This window comes from Bubalus kerabau, chromosome 5 (assembly GCF_029407905.1).
Source record: "Bubalus kerabau isolate K-KA32 ecotype Philippines breed swamp buffalo chromosome 5, PCC_UOA_SB_1v2, whole genome shotgun sequence".
Lineage (NCBI taxonomy): Eukaryota > Metazoa > Chordata > Mammalia > Artiodactyla > Bovidae > Bubalus > Bubalus kerabau.
This window is the reverse complement of record NC_073628.1, coordinates 86045388-86061344: the sequence shown is the minus strand read 5'-3', so window position 1 is coordinate 86061344 and position 15957 is coordinate 86045388. Positions and strand designations below refer to the sequence as shown.

Below are 15957 nucleotides of genomic sequence, written 5' to 3'. Positions count from 1 at the left end.
TCACTTGCCTCTTTCATTTTCATCAAGAGGCTCCTCAGCTCCTCTTCACTTTCTGTCATAAGGGTGGTGTCATCTACATATCTGAGGTTATTGATATTTCTCCTGGCAGTCTTGATTCCAGCTTGTGCTTCCTCCAATCCAGCATCTCGCATGATGTACTTTGCATATAAATTAAATAAGTATACAGTCTTGACATATTTCTTTCCCAATTTGGAACCAGTCCATTGTTCCATGTCCGGTTCTAACTGTTGCTTCTTGACCTGCATACAGATTTCTCAGGAGGCAGGTAAGGTGGTCTGGTATTCCCATCTCTTGAAGAATTTTCTACAGTTTGTTGTGACCCACACAGTCAAATGCTTTGGTGTAGTCAATAAAGCAGAAGTAGATGTTTCTCTGGAACTCTCTTGCTTTTTCTATGATCCAACGGATACTAAAGGAGTCGTGTGCATGTGTGTGAGCATGCATGCTCAGTCACTGAGTCGTGTCCAACTCTTTGACACTATGGACTGTAGCCTACCAGGTACTCTGTCCATGGGATTCTCCAGACAAGAATACCAGAGTGGGTTGCCATTTTCTACTCTAGGGGATCTTCCCAACCCACAGATTAAGCCCATGTCTCAAACCCAGGGATCAAACCCTGCATTGGTAGGGGAATTCTTTCCTACTGAGCCACCTGGGAAGACCAAAAGAGACACAGTAAGACACAACTGCCCGTGCTCACGAAGCTTGTCGCTGAAGGGAGAAGTCACTAAAAGAGCCAGAATAAATGCCAAAGAAATACTAATAACCACTCTAAGAGAGGTCTCAGAGAAAAAATACCTTATAATTTGAGAAATCAGGAAACACTTTATAGAAGAGATGATATTTGAGGGGTAATAACATTAAGAAGGTAGAAATGGTGGGAAGACAGAGCCACTGAGCACAGAAAGTGTATAATGGTAGGAAAACATTTATTTTCTGAACAAACTGGTATAAAAAGGACTTATGGAGACAATTCTCTCTGTTGAGAAGCCGTTTTGATAAGGACTGTAGGGGGAAATATCTGAGTCTACAGGGCAGATGCTGAGCAGAACTACTTTGTGTGAGGCAAGAAGAAGGATTTGCTTGTTGCTCCAGAGATGGAAAGTGAAGGACATGAAATAAGCACTAAAAGATGGTGTTTTTCAACTAAATGAAAACTAACCAAGGAGAATAATTGGCAGGCAAGCCTAGAAAACAAGATATGAAGAAATTTCTCTCTTGTTTCTGGGAAGTCCAACTGTTTCTCATAGTGTTCCTGTTTGCTTGTCAAGTTACCTATTTTTTTTTAATTTAATAAAACAACATTATCAAAAGGCAGCCATCGCTCAGCTCCCAAACTAATGTTGTTGAAAATGGATAGCAGTCCCCTTCTTCCCTGGCTTGAAGTCACACATGGTCTAAGGAAAAAAAAATCTAAATTCCACATATTGTTGACAGATATCCCCATGTACCTACTACACCAATCCTAAACACTGGAAATTCAATTAAGTGGCTGATAAGAGACAGCTTATTCAGTTGCAACTCAGTTTGGAGGCAGTCTTATCAAAGCCAAATCCCTGTCTACATAAAATATGGTACTTCTGAGTTTAGGTTTTATTGGCTGAGTGCTGCATAAATGCAATAAAAGCTTATGATAGTCTGTTTTCCTTGCAATAAATATCCACTTTAGCAAATTGGAAGGTAGAGGGAAACTGGGTTCTAAAAAGCATAAATATCTATAACCCAGAATTCAGAGTAGGCACTGTGCCAACTCTGCCAGGCTCGGGTTCAACAGTGCTGGAGTAGCCCATTATAGCTGTCTTATGAGTCTTCGGACTTCTGAGAAGGGTCCTCATCAAAAGAGGCTGGCTGGGCAGCCTGCAGAACTGGAAAGGTCAAGGCCAGTTCAGTGCTGGAGGTCATACTTCCTGTCCTCTATTCCCTTTACATCTTTGCTTGGACAGTTACTCTGAGAAGCTTACGCTGACAGGTTTGTAAAGGCCCAATGACAACCTGAAAGAATATAAAACCTGTTTGCTTTCTTAACACAAAGGTAAAAATGAATCATCCTTGAAATGTAACTAATGGCCTTGGGAGTAAGTAAACCCTTGAGATCTCTCACAAGCTTGGGCTGACCTCTCTGGCTGCCGAAGGATGACCACTTGCAGAGATGCAAGAGGCTGATGAACTGTCACATGCACAAAACACACACACTATATCACACACACACACACACGTCTTTCCCACACACATATAGTAGGAACTTTTCATCATCCAGGAAAATGATGATTAAAAAAAAAAAGTTAGCCCACCTATATCTGGAAGTAATGATGGTTAAACTAGTCTCTGGGCAGAGGTATTTTTTTTTAGTTAATTTTTTATTGGAGTATAGTGGCTTCCCTGGTGGTTCAAATAGTAAAGAATCTGCCTGCAATGTGGGAGACCTAGGTTCAATCCCTGGGTTGGAAGGATCCTCTGGAGGAGGGCATGGCAACCTACTCCAGTATTCTTGCCTGCAGAATCCCCATAGACAGAGGAGCCCGGTGGGCTGTAGGCCATGGGGTTGCAAAGAGTCAGACATGACTGAGCAACCAAGCACAGCCCGGCACATAGTTGCTTTACAATGTTGTGTTAGATTCTTCTGTACAGTAAAATGAATCAGTTGTAGGTATATGTATGTATAGCTGATTCCTTTTGGACTTTCTCCCCATTCAGGTCACCACAGTGCATCAATGGATGAATGGATAAAAGGGATTTGATATTTACATACAATGAATATTATTCAGCCATGTAAAGGAATGAAATGGGGTCATTTATAGAGACATGGATGGACCAAGAGAATGTTATACAGACTAAAGTCAGAAAGAGAAAAAAATATATAGTATATTAACACACATATGTGGGTAGAGGTGTTATTTATCTTTTCTTCAGCAGAAAGACAATGAAAAGCTGCCCTTCAGGCACAACTGGTTTTAATGGAAAAAGAGGCCAGCCAGTGGGAGACATGGGTTCCTTACCTCCTCTCCTGCCTCAATGTCTCGGACTGCACGCAGCAAGAGGTGGGGCCCGTTGAACACAATCGAACAGTTGGGGTCACAGCTGTGATTGAGCAAAGACATACTGGAGAAAAGAAAAAAAAGGAGAATACTGTGGCTCAGTAGACAGAATCAAACATCTAAATTTAACAACTATAATGGCAAAAGACACTTTAATTTAGGGGCAGGGGGACAGGTAGGGTTGACAGTGTACCAGGGATTGAGTCCTCTCGGGGCACTAGCCTGCTTCCCATGAAGTGAAAGGCTCCCTGGGTGAAAGCTCATTAGGGAAGTTTGTTAATAAACTTTAGGGGATGGGGAGGTGGCTGTCTCATTAGGTACCAGCTACTAAGGCGACCCAGCATGAAGATGGGGGAAAACGAACTGTCTTGCAAAGGAAAAATTTCTGAGGTAAAGGGATACCTTATTTACTTCTGAGGTAAGTAGGAAGCAGCCAAAATACCCCTGAGCTTCCCACTCGGGATCACATTTGTTGAACTCCTTCAGCGGAACTGCCAACTTTGCTAGAACACATGCAACCATGTCACAGAATAATTAGAAGTACTTCCTCTTCAACAGAATGTTGAGATTATCCCACTACCAAGACCCTCATGCATTCCAGGCCGTGGCCAAGTCATTTCATTACCTTGGAGGAATACCTTTTACTTTTGGGAAAGGGAATGTATTTAAGCTGCCACCACATTTGATAATAATTAGAAATAACTCTAAGTGGACATTCACTATGTGAAGAGCACCTTCTTAGCACACGAGCATGTTGATCAAATTTCATCATCACAATAATCTTACGAGAGTCATTTATTGATCCATACCATAGACCTGTGGTTTATAACACATGAGAAATAAGAAGCTGACTTCTCAGATTCACAGTTAATTATAAGAAAGACCCTCTTTGTATTTGGACGCTAATAGCCTGAAAACAAAATGAAATTCAGAGTGCTCGTTGAAGGGGAATCTAGCAGCTCGGCAATACAGATCACCTGGGTGAGAGCTGGAGAGAGCTCTTTGGGAGACCAGAGCCTAAGAGGGTTCCACCTCATGGAGCATTGGGGTTCAGAGTAAGGTCAAGGTCAGGTGAAGTCGCTCAGTCATGTCCGACTCTTTGCAACCCCACAGACTGTAGCCTACCAGGCTCTTCCATCCATGGGATTTTCCAGGCAAGAGTACTGGAGTGGGTGGCCATTTCCTTCTCCAGAGGATCTTCCAGACCCAGGGATCGAACCCAGGTCTCCCGCATTGTAGGCAGACGCTTTACCGTCTGAGCCACCAGGGGTTCAGAGTAGGCAGAGCCAAAAGACAAAATGGACCCAACTGGTGCATTACAGCAAGTCTGGTGTAATAATCATATGATCAGCCCAGAAGGCTAGGGAATAAGACCAGGGCAGGGTGGTTTACTAGCACCCACAATTTTTTTTTTTTTAATGTTTGTGGGTTTTTTTTTTTTCCTTTTTGGTCATGCCCTGTAGCATGTGGGATCCTAGTTCCCTGACCAGTGATCAAACCCACACACCCTCCGTGCTGGAAGCACACAGCCTTAACCACTGAACCACAGGGCACTCCTCAACACAATTCCCAACAAGAATTTAGGTCTGAGGTCTGCCTCTCCATTAATAGCATAGAACATAATGTGGGGTTATAAAACTGTTTTCTTTAAAATTCACATTTTCCATTTTTCTTGTAATTTATCATTAAGTTTCAAGCTTGGCTCTCAAACCAGCTGCATGTAATAGCCTTTCTAACTACTTTTAAAAGGTTGGGGAGCTGGGTGGGAATTAAAGAGGCTTCTTCCAGTAAATGAAATAGCATCCACCCTACCTAGGATACAGGCCAACACCAACTTCCTGCATCTCTGCATTACAGATGGTGAAAGAGTTGCAGATCACCTGTAAAAACAAGAGGGAAACAGTCAGGATTACCTGTCACCTAAGAAACCTAAGAAACCTCACAGGCAAAAGAACAAAAATTGTCAAAATAAAATGCAAGAGCCTTTTAGTAGTTGCTTTGGAAAGACTCAAGCCAAACATGGATACTCTTCCATTTGTAAAAGAACATGTCTGGGACATACTTTCCTTAAGTTTGAGAACTGATGGCATATGGATAATCTTTAAAAACAATATTTTTCTGTCAGTATCATGGTGACACAATAAAAAGGTCATGATATGATGCATGAAAATCTAAATAGTATGTAGCATATAAAGAAGGCTGAGCGCTGAAGAACTGATGCTTTTGAGTTGTGGTGCTGGAGAAGACTCTTGAGAGGCCCTTGGACAGCAAGGAGATCAAGCCAGTCAATCTTAAAGGAAATCAACCCTGAATAGTCATTGGAAGGACTGATGCTGAAGCTGAAGCTCCAATACTTTGGCCACCTGATGAGAAGAACTGACTCATTGGAAAAGACTCTGATGCTGGGAAAGAAGGAGGGCAGGAGGAGAAGCGGACGACAGGATGAGATGGTTGGATAGCATCATTAATTCATTGGACACAAGTTTGAGGAAACTCTGGGAGATAGTGAAAGACAAGGAAGCCTGGTGTGCTGCAGCCCATGGGGTCACAAAGACTGGACACGACTTAGTGACTGAACAACAATGCAGTGTGTGATCCTGTTCTTTAAATATACACACAGACACACATACATATATATATATATATATATATATATATATATATATATATATATATTGTATACATTTAAAAAAAGAACTTTGGGTGGTTAAATGCAGAAATATCAACAACATCAAATATCAACATCAAAAACAACCACACCACCACCACCACAAAACCCTCAGGCTTAAACCAGCACAATCTACTCCTCTACATCAAGTATTCAAAATTCAGAATACAAATAATCTATTTATTGAGAACAAAGTCTCATCATGTTAGATTTTTCATGCAAACAAACTGCCTATAGTTTCCAAATGCCACTGTGTATCTGGGGAATAACAGCAACTTGTCTTTTATTCCTACAAAGGGTGAAGTACATCCTGAGTAAGTCTGCGATCCAAGCTGATGACCAACCATATGAGCACAGGAAGTAATTCAATCAGGCTATGTACGGCACTGACTTGGCACATGGAACCCCACACTGAGTGTACAGCACAGTCCTATATCCTATGAGGCGATGGGGCAAAAGAAATAAAAGATGCAATCACTGCACTTGGGGAATTTAAAACCTATGGAAGGGCATACAGAACCATGGAAAGAGCAGTGGACTTATAAAATCTAGGGCCTGGCCATAAATTCTGTCTCAGGGAGGTATTAGGGATAGAACAAGAAAGAAAAAAATAAAGATTCCTGCCTTCATGGAGCTTAAGTACTAGCAGGGAAGACATGAATATTTGATAGAAAAATGACACATGTGGATAAATGCTAAGAAAGAAATAAAGGGCAGAAAAAGGTGTTCAGGAAAGTTCTTTAGGACAATTAAGCAGAAATCTGAAGGAACTCTGGAAATGAACGTGTGTGTATCTAGGTGATGATGGTTCATGTCACAGCAAGTGCAAAGGCCCTGAGGTGGGAATGCTCTTGGGTACAAAAAAACAGCAAGAAGGCTGATGTGGCCAAAGCAGAGTAGGTAAGAAGAAGCGGGGTGGGATATGAGATCAGAGAGGTAGCTAGATCATATAGGGACTTACAGCCAGGCCTGGATTTTACTGTAAATGAGACAGAAAGCCACTGTGTTTATTCTGACCAAGGAGTGATTGGATCTGGTTTCTGTTTTGAAAGGATCACCCTGGCTGTTCTGTAGTGAATGGCTATAGAAACTCACAACTGGAAGTAGAGGAAACAGTTAGGAGACCAAGCCAACAGCCCAGGCAAGAGATGATGGTGGCATGGAGGCTGGTAGCTGTAGAAATGGGCAGGAGCGGGTGGTACTGCTGATGGATTGCTTATGGAGATGAAAAGAGCCTAGGATGATGTTCAAGTATGGGGCCTGAACAAGACTGCCATCGCCATATCTGTGAAGAAGACTGAAAGGAGCCAGGTTTGGTTACTAGCGTTGGGAGGAAGTCCAGTGGCTTTGTTTTAGTGATGCTAAACTTGAAGTGACCTATTAGACATCTAGCCAAGACTAAGAATCAGCAATTGGGGTTCAGGGGAACAGTTAGGGCTGGACATTGACACTCAGGACAAAACAGAACAAAACCCATCAAGAAGGAGACAGAAAAGGCCACCACAGACTTGAGATGAACCAGTGTCTACAAATGGATTCTGGTTTGTTGTTATAAAGTTTCTGCAAAGGAAAAAGCAGCAATAGGAATTTCTCTAAGTCAGCTTTACGTGAAAGAACATAAAGTATGAAAAAGCATTCAGTCCTTTTAGTCTCTTTCACTGTTCCAAAGAGCTCTTAGATGAAATCTAGTGCAACCTATCATGATTTGGCATTTTTCCTCTACAAGTCTGATAAAACTGCAGTTTTAAGTCAGGAAATAAATTGGTGTACATATACATACTTTAGACACACACTCATTAAATTGCTTTAAGGGCATCTGTTTCATATTAAGCTGCAACAGTGTACTGCCTATACATATTTATGCATAAAATGGATGTTAAAAATACAGGACAAAAGATCCTGTGCTTTGTTTTTGAAACTTCATAAATATTTTTAAATGGGTATGAATCTTTTAGGGGGAAATATACATTAGAACATCTATTTTAAATGTGTAATCAGGACTTTACCTAAAACAATTCACCAATGAAAAGCCAGGTCAAACAAATCTAATTTACTAACTTTTGAATCAAACCAAAATTAAAAAATTTTTCTGAACTATAAGGAAACTAAAGGTTTTTTCCAAAATAGGCATTCTGATGGAATTTTTAAAAAGGCAAGCTAACAAGGGGAAATACCAACTTGGCTCTCTCTTACTTCAGGAAACTCTTACTGATCCCAAGACTTAGCTGACTTTTACTTATCTCTTTAGCAGCATTTATCACACTGAATCATTTATCCATTTACTTGACACAACTAGATCATAAAATACTCAGAGGGTGCTGATAGAGTTTCATTCACCACTGTATCTCCCTGCCTAGCACAGTGCCTGACACATGGAAGACACTAAGAAACATTTTTTTCCAATAGATGGTTGTTTGGGTGTAGACCTTAGCATGCCCAGAGAGTCATTATCCAAATAGGGTATGAGAAGATGCCAGAAACAAATCAAAAGTATCCTGTGGGTGTGAAGAAGGGGAGATGGATGTAATTCTGTACCATGAAAAAGAATAAGTAGAAGTTAACCTTTCATCTCTCTTGTCCTTAGGCATCCAACTTTTATATTTTCTGCTCATATTTCATTGTCCATTCTTTCTCTTTATTCCAGCTCACTTTTGTCTCGTCCTCTTTTCTTTCAGTTCAGTGAAGGGGAAGGCAGTAGTATTCATCAGAGGAGCATTAAGGACTTGTTTAATTCTCTGCTTAAAATGCCAGAGGTCCAATACACTGAGCACAAAATACGTATTTGGAAAATGAATGAACCAGTGAATAGATGGGTGATGGTCCTTCACTTTTCCTTTCACTTCTCTTCCATCTTTTCTTTTTATTGTTTATTTTCTTCCCTTCTTTTCCTATTTTCACTATTATCAATCTGTCACCATCTCTCATTCTGTCCCACTCCACAATATAAGTAGGACTGTTTTAAAGTTTTATTTAACAAATTCTTAACAAGTCCCTCATTTGTATTCTGAGAGGTGTTATGTGCTAGTGTTAAAACTGAGCTAGCAAAAAAAAAAAAAAAAAAGTTTAATTTTTTGCATACATCTACTTTTATTTAAAAAATATTGGTTCCATTCAGTAATATGTGATTTAACAAAAGTGTTACAGGAATTCTTTTGACATATATAACTGATAGCAATGGTGGATATGAGTTAGCCCTCAGGTTTTATCTTTTTTGCATGAAATAATAGGTAGATAATATTTCCATATGTGCACTACTAAAATTTGAAAAGAATTCCTTTTTATACCAAGAGATAAAAGAATGTATATGGAGCCAAAAATAAAAGTTTAGACATTTTCCAAAATATTATCTCTATATAAAACATTTTCTTAGGAAATTAAACAGGTTAAACAATTAATGAATATTTCACACAATAGAAAAGCCTATTAATGGGATTATATCTAAGAAAGCAATTAGGTTAAAAAAGTAGTTTTAAAAACTAAGCTTGACTATTACTATAAGAATATTTCCCATGACATGAAACTAAAACATACATTTAAAGTATTTTATAATTATTGAATGTAACATCATGTATACTCTTTATAATTTTTCTTTTGAAATAACTGAAAGTATTTATAAGATAAACTGTAGCCTTTCTAGACGGTAAAAACTTAGTGAATGAGTAGAAGTAGCCATAGAACATCTCTGTTTTGTAAAAACAACAAAAACTAAAGTGAACTTTAAAATATTCTATAAACCAAATTCTTAAGTCATTTTGTTCATGTTCTAGGTCCAGAACCTGACATTTTTGTTTTGAGTTTAAAAACTTCTCTGCAGCAATCAATACCACTTATTTAAATTTCAAATCTTTTGGGTCAAATTTTCTGAACTAGGAGCCTTCTATTATTGTGCCAGACAAATGAGGATGTTTGAGACACAAGGGGAAATCACCAGCATAATGGCTTTTAACGGCAAAGCTGAACAGCTATAAGAGAGCTTACCACCAATTCAGAACAGAGTAATTCTACACCCTAATAGGAGAAGCCATCCACTTCCCAGCTGCCCCCACCCAGCCCAATTACTGATTTTTTACAAAGAACTGAGTCTTGTGTGCAAGTAGCTTTAGTTGGTTTCTAGCCTACTTCAAAGAATGCTTTCAATTTCAAAATATATAAATTTTAAAACACATTTAAACATAAGGGAACTCAGTTTCTGAACCAAATATAAAGTGGTTTCCTCAAAGACCATCTGCATCTCCTTAAAAATTTCTCTATTTGAAGCATAAATAGAATGCTCAGGACACAGGACTTTTGACACACAGAGTTTATTAATTAGAGTACCTTTTCAAAAGGAAGTTTACTGCACTTAGTTTTATTAAGCTCTGTGGACAGAAGGAAAGGAAGAAGAGTAGGCAGGAATGAAAACCAAAAGCAGGGGTTTTCATTCAAAATAACGGCCCTCCCCACTACTCCTTGAACTAACAATTCTCTAGCTTTACAAGCAAGATAAGCATTTTAGTCAGGGAATATTATTCTCTTTCCATAGAAGATGATATTTTATTGAATAGAAATTCTTTCCAAACATTCTCACGAATCTTAAGAGATTAAAATCTTTATTTCTTGCTCCCTCCAATCTGCATGGCAAATATTTATCCCTCTTTCATGACTCAAAGCAGGCCTGTCCTAATACCTCCTTCCTTTGGTCACTCATTTACAGTCTTTTCCTAGCCTTGAAGATGAAGGTTTTGCAGTCTCCAGACCAGAAGAACAACGGGAGGAGACCAGGCTGCAGAAGAAGTTTTCTCAAAAGACAAAATCATAAATTCCAGGATCCACAAGTGTTCCCCAGGCTTACAACAGTAAGGATGGTTGTGACATCTGTTTCAATTAGGACTTTTAACAATCAATATACAAGACAAGCGCTGCAATGTATTTGCCCTTTATCAGGAAGTAGCTGGCGAGCCTCCGTGTTGTGCTGTGAGAGGGCTGTAAGGAGGTGGGGGGCAAACCAGTCTGCGTGAGATCCCATCACTGAGCCACGTCTCTGCTGCACTGCAAGCCCCGTGGAAGTCTGACATTATAACGTTTACTAATGTGCTATCTCACTTGCAAACCTAATGGACCACTGGTTAAAGATAGCCAGCAGGATTGTAAGGGGGAACACACAAAAAAATAATTCTATAAATAAATTATATAAATAATTCTATAAATCTGATCCAAGATATTCCATATAATGACTTTGATCTGGTTTAAATTCTTACATAGCACCTCCAGACATTTCTAGTGTTTAGAAAATGTTAGAGAATGTATAATGAGTACATAATCTTATTTTTAGCAGGTGACATGAACTCTATTAAAGTCCTGTGCATGCTGTGCTAAGTCGCTTCAGTCGTGCCCAACTCTGTCCACTTGCAGAGTGCTATTTGTCACATAAAACCTTCTCTCTTGCTTCATCGCTTAGAACATGAAAATTGTGAAATCTAATCTAACTGGATTTTGAAAAGTAAATGATAGTAATGGCAAACATCAGGTCACGAAATCATGATACTAAGGCCAAACCAAAAATACTCATTTAAAAATCTATTTGTTGACACTGAAATAGATGGGGAAACAGTGGAAACAGTGTCAGACTTTATTTTTTTGGGCTCCAAAATCACTGCAGATGGTGACTGCAGCCATGAAATGAAAAGACGCTTACTCCTTGGAAGGAAAGTGATGACCAACCTAGATAGCATATTGAAAAGCAGAGACATTACTTTGCCAACAAAGGTTCGTCTAGTCAAGGCTATGGTTTTTCCTGTGGTCACGTATGGATGTGAGAGTTGGACTGTGAAGAAGGCTGAGCGCCGAAGAATTGATGCTTTTGAGGTGTGGTATTGGAGAAGACTCTTGAGAGTCCCTTGGACTGCAAGGAGATCCAACCAGTCCATTCTGAAGGAGATCAGCCCTGGGTGTTCTTTGGAAGGAATGATGCTAAAGCTGAAACTCCAGTACTTTGGCCACCTCATGCGAAGAGTTGACTCATTGGAAAAGACTCTGATGCTGGGAGGGATTGGGGGCAGGAGGAGAAGGGGACGCCAGAGGATGAGATGGCTGGATGGCATCACTGACTTGATGGACGTGAATTTGAGTGAACTCTGGGAGTTGGTGATGGACAGGGAGGCCTGGTGTGCTGCGATTCATGGGGTCGCAAAGAGTCAGACACAACTGAGCTACTGAACTGAACTGATGGCCAATTAATCCACAACAAAGGAGGCAATATTACACAAAGTTGGAAAGATAGTCTCTTCAACAAAGGGTGCTGGGAAAACTGGATGGCTACATGTAAAAAAATGAAATTAAATCATTCCTTAATACTATACACAAAAAGAAGCTCAAAATGGATTAAATGCCTAAATGTTAGACTGGACACTATAAAACTCTTAAAAAGAACATAGGGGGGAAAAAAAAAAGAACATAGGAAGAACACTCTCTGACATAAATCACAGCAATTATCTTTTTCAATCTGTCTCCTAGAATCATGGAAATAAAAACAAAAATACACAAATAGGACCTAATTAAACTCAAAAGTTTTTGCATAGCAAAGGAAACAATAAACAAAACGAAAAGACAACCCACAGATTAGGAGAAATTATTTGCAAATGATGTGACCGACAAGGGCTTAGTCTCCAAAATTTATAAATGGCTCATGAGGATTAACTTCATCAAAACAAACAACCCATCCAAAAAGTGGGCAGAACCTCAACAGACATTTCTCCAAAGAAGACATGCAGATGGCCAAGAGGCACATGAAAACATGTTCAACATCACTAGTTATTAGAGAAATGCAAATCAAAATTAAAATGAGATATCCCTCAGTTCAGTCACTCAGTTATGTCCGACTCTTTGCGACCCCATGGACTGCAGCACCCCAGGCTTCCATGTCCATCACCAAGTTCCGGAGCTTCCTCAAACTCATGGCCATTGAGTCGGTGATGCCATTCAACCATCTCATCCTCTGTTGCCCCCATTCTCCTCCTGCCTTCAATCTTTCCCAGCATCAGGGTCTTTTCCTATGAGTCAGTTCTTCCCATCAGGTGGTCAAAGGATTGGAGTTTCAGCTTCAGCATCACTCCTCCCAATGAATATTCAGGGCTGATTTCCTTTAAGATTGACTAGTTTGATCTCCTTGCAGTCCAAGGGACTCTGAAGAGTCTTCTCCAAAACCATAGTTCAAAAGCATCAGTTCTTTGGTGCTCAGCTTTCTTTATAGTCGAACTCGCACATCCACACATGACTACTGGAAAAACCATAGCTTTGACTAGATGGACCTTAGTTGGCAGAGTAATGTCTCTGTTTTTTAATATGCTATCTAGGTGGTCATAGCTTTTCTTCCAAGGAGCAAGTGTCTTTTAATTTCATGGCTGCAGTCACCATCTGCAGTGATTTGGGAGCCCCAAAAAATAAAGTCTGTCACTGTTTCCAATGTTCCCCCATCTAACTACCATGAAGTGGTGGGACAGGATACCATGATCTGTTTTCTGAATGTTGAGCTTTAAGCCAACTTTTTCACTCTCCCCTTTCACTTTCATCAAGAGGCTCTTTAGTTCTTCGCTTTCTGCCATAAGGATGGTGTCATCTGCATATCTGAGGTTATTGTTATTTCTGCCAGCAATTTTGATTCCTGCTTGTGCTTCATCCAGTCTGGCATTTGGCATGGATATCCCTCACACCAGTCAAAATGACCATCATCAAAAAATCCACAAACAATAAGTGCTGGAAAAAGCATGGAGAGAAGGGAATCCTTCTACATTGTTGGTGGGAATATATATTGGTACAGCCACTATGGAGAACAGTATGGTGGTTCCTTAAAAAACTAAAAACAGAACTGCCATATGACCCTGCAATTCCACTTCTGGGGATATACTCAGAGAAAATCATACTTTGAAGAGATATATGCACTCCAGTGTTCATTGCAGCACTATTTACAACAGCCAAGATATGGAAGCAACCTAATGCCCATTGACAGAGGGATGGATAAAGAAGATGTGGGGTGTGTGTGTGTGTGTGTGTGTGTGTGTGTATATATATATAGATAGAGAGAGAGAGAGAGAGAGAGAGCACGCGCGCGCGAGCGAGCTTAGTTGGTACAAAATGCAGGTTCGATTCCTGGGTCAGGAAGATCTGCTGGAGAAGGGATAGGCCACCCACTCCAGTATTCTTGTGTTTCCCTTGTGGCTCAGCTAGTAAAGAATCTGCCTGCAATGCAGGAGACCTGGGTTTGATCCCTGGGTTGGGAAGATTCCCTGGAGAAGGGAAAGGCAACCCACTCCAGTATTCTTGCCTGGAGAATTCCATGGACTGTATAGTCCAGGGGGGGTTGCAAAGAGTCCGACACAGCTGAGTGACTTTCACTTTCAGCCATTAAAAAGAATGAAATAATGTTGCGGCAGCATGGATAAGCCTAGAGATTGTTATACTGAGCAAAGTAAGACAGAGAAGAAATATCTTATGACATCCCTTACATGGGGAACCTGAAAAGAAATGATACAAATTAATTTATTTACAAAACAGAAACAAATCCACAGACTTAGAGAACGAACTTATGGCTGCTGGGGGGAAAGATGATGAGAAGGGATAGTGAGGCAGTTTGGGATCGACACATACACACCGCTCTATTTAAAATAGATAACGTGCAAGGACCTACAGTATAGCACAGGGAACTCTGGTCAATGTTATGTGTCAGCCTGGATGGGAGGGGAGTTCAGGGGATAATGGATATATATGGTTGAATTCCTTTGCTGTTCACCTGAAACTATCACAATATTGATAATTGGCTATACTACTACTATTAAGTCGCTTCAGTCGTGTCCGACTCTGTGCGACCCCATGGACTGCAGCCTACCAGGCTTCTCCGTGGGATTCTCCAGGCAAGAACACTGGAGTGGGTTGCCATTTCCTTCTCCAATGCATGAAAGTGGAAAGTCAAAGTGAAGTCGCTCAGTCGTGTCTGACTCCCAGCGACCCCATGGACTGCAGCCCACCAGGCTCCTCCATCCATGGGACTCTCCCGGCAACGGTACTGGAGTGGGGTGCCATTGCCTTCTCTGATAATTGGCTATACCTCAATACAAAATAAAGAGCATTAAAAAATATGTGTTGATAAATAATGCTGTTTTGGGTACAAAACTAACTTAAAGCAAATTAAACCATGTATACCACTTGTTCAATGGAAAAATTAAAAAATTGTCCTTGTGTTAAATGAATATTCATGTATGGATGTGAGCGTTGGACTATAAAGAAAGCTGAGTGCCAAAGAATTGATGCTTTTGAACTGTGGTGTTGGAGAACATTCTTCAGAGTCCCTTGGACTGCAAGGAGATCCAACCAGTCAATCCTAAAGAAAATCAGCCCTGAATATTTATTGGAAGGAGTGATGCTGAAGCTGAAACTCCAATCCTTTGACCACCTGATGGGAAGAACTGACTCATTGGAATAGACCCTGATGCTTGGAAAGATTGAAGGCAGGAGGAGAAGGGGATGACAGAGGATGAGATGGTTGGATGGCATCACTGACTCAATGGACATGTGTTTGAGTAAGCACCAGGGGTTGGTGATGGACAGGGAAGCCTGGCATGTTGCAGTTCATGGGGTCACAAAGAGTCAGACACAACTGAGTGACTAAACTGAACTAAATGAATATTATTGATTTGGTAAATGTATTATAATACAACCCAGGTAATAAATAATCTTACTTAAGTAAACTACTTTACCACATCCCATATAACAATGTATTTGGAAATGTGTGCTTCTAGACCCTAGTACATTCAAGTACTGTTTCCACAACTTTAACAGTGTCTTTCATATTTCAAGCCATGGTCACAAATAGTGTACCCTAGACATACAAGGGCCTCTTCTGGTGGCGCTAGTGGTAAAGAGCCTGCCTGCCAATGCAGGAGACATAAGAGAGGCACGTTTGATCCCTGGGTTGAGAAGATCCCTTGGAAGAGGGCATGGCAACCCACTCCAGTATTCTTGCCTGGAGAATCTCATGGACAGAAGAGCCTGGTAGGCTATAGTCTATGGGGTCACAAACAGTTAGACACAACTGAAGTGACTTCACATGCATGCATACAGACATATAGAATACTCAGCATTGACTTGCCAAGGCTAAAATCAACATCAAGATCAGTATCATAAGTGAAGGGACAGCAATCATAAATTTGGGCTTTCTGTTTTACATTTTCCCCAAGGTCAAACGACCCAATGTTAGCAAAA

At 40.4% G+C, this 15957-nt stretch overlaps 1 protein-coding gene across 11 annotated transcripts in view; it reads right to left on the bottom strand.

Annotated features, from left to right (window-relative positions):
* Positions 1–15957, bottom strand: part of SMYD3 (SET and MYND domain containing 3) — a 761886-nt gene that overhangs the window by 167849 nt on the left and 578080 nt on the right. For all 11 annotated transcript variants that reach the window (XM_055582073.1, XM_055582077.1, XM_055582080.1 and 8 more), the window contains exons 6-7: positions 4869–4936; positions 3018–3120 (exon numbers count right to left, since the gene is read on the bottom strand). In XM_055582073.1, coding sequence (XP_055438048.1) covers positions 3018–3120; positions 4869–4936 — 171 coding nt within the window. The remainder of the gene's footprint in view (positions 1–3017; positions 3121–4868; positions 4937–15957) is intronic.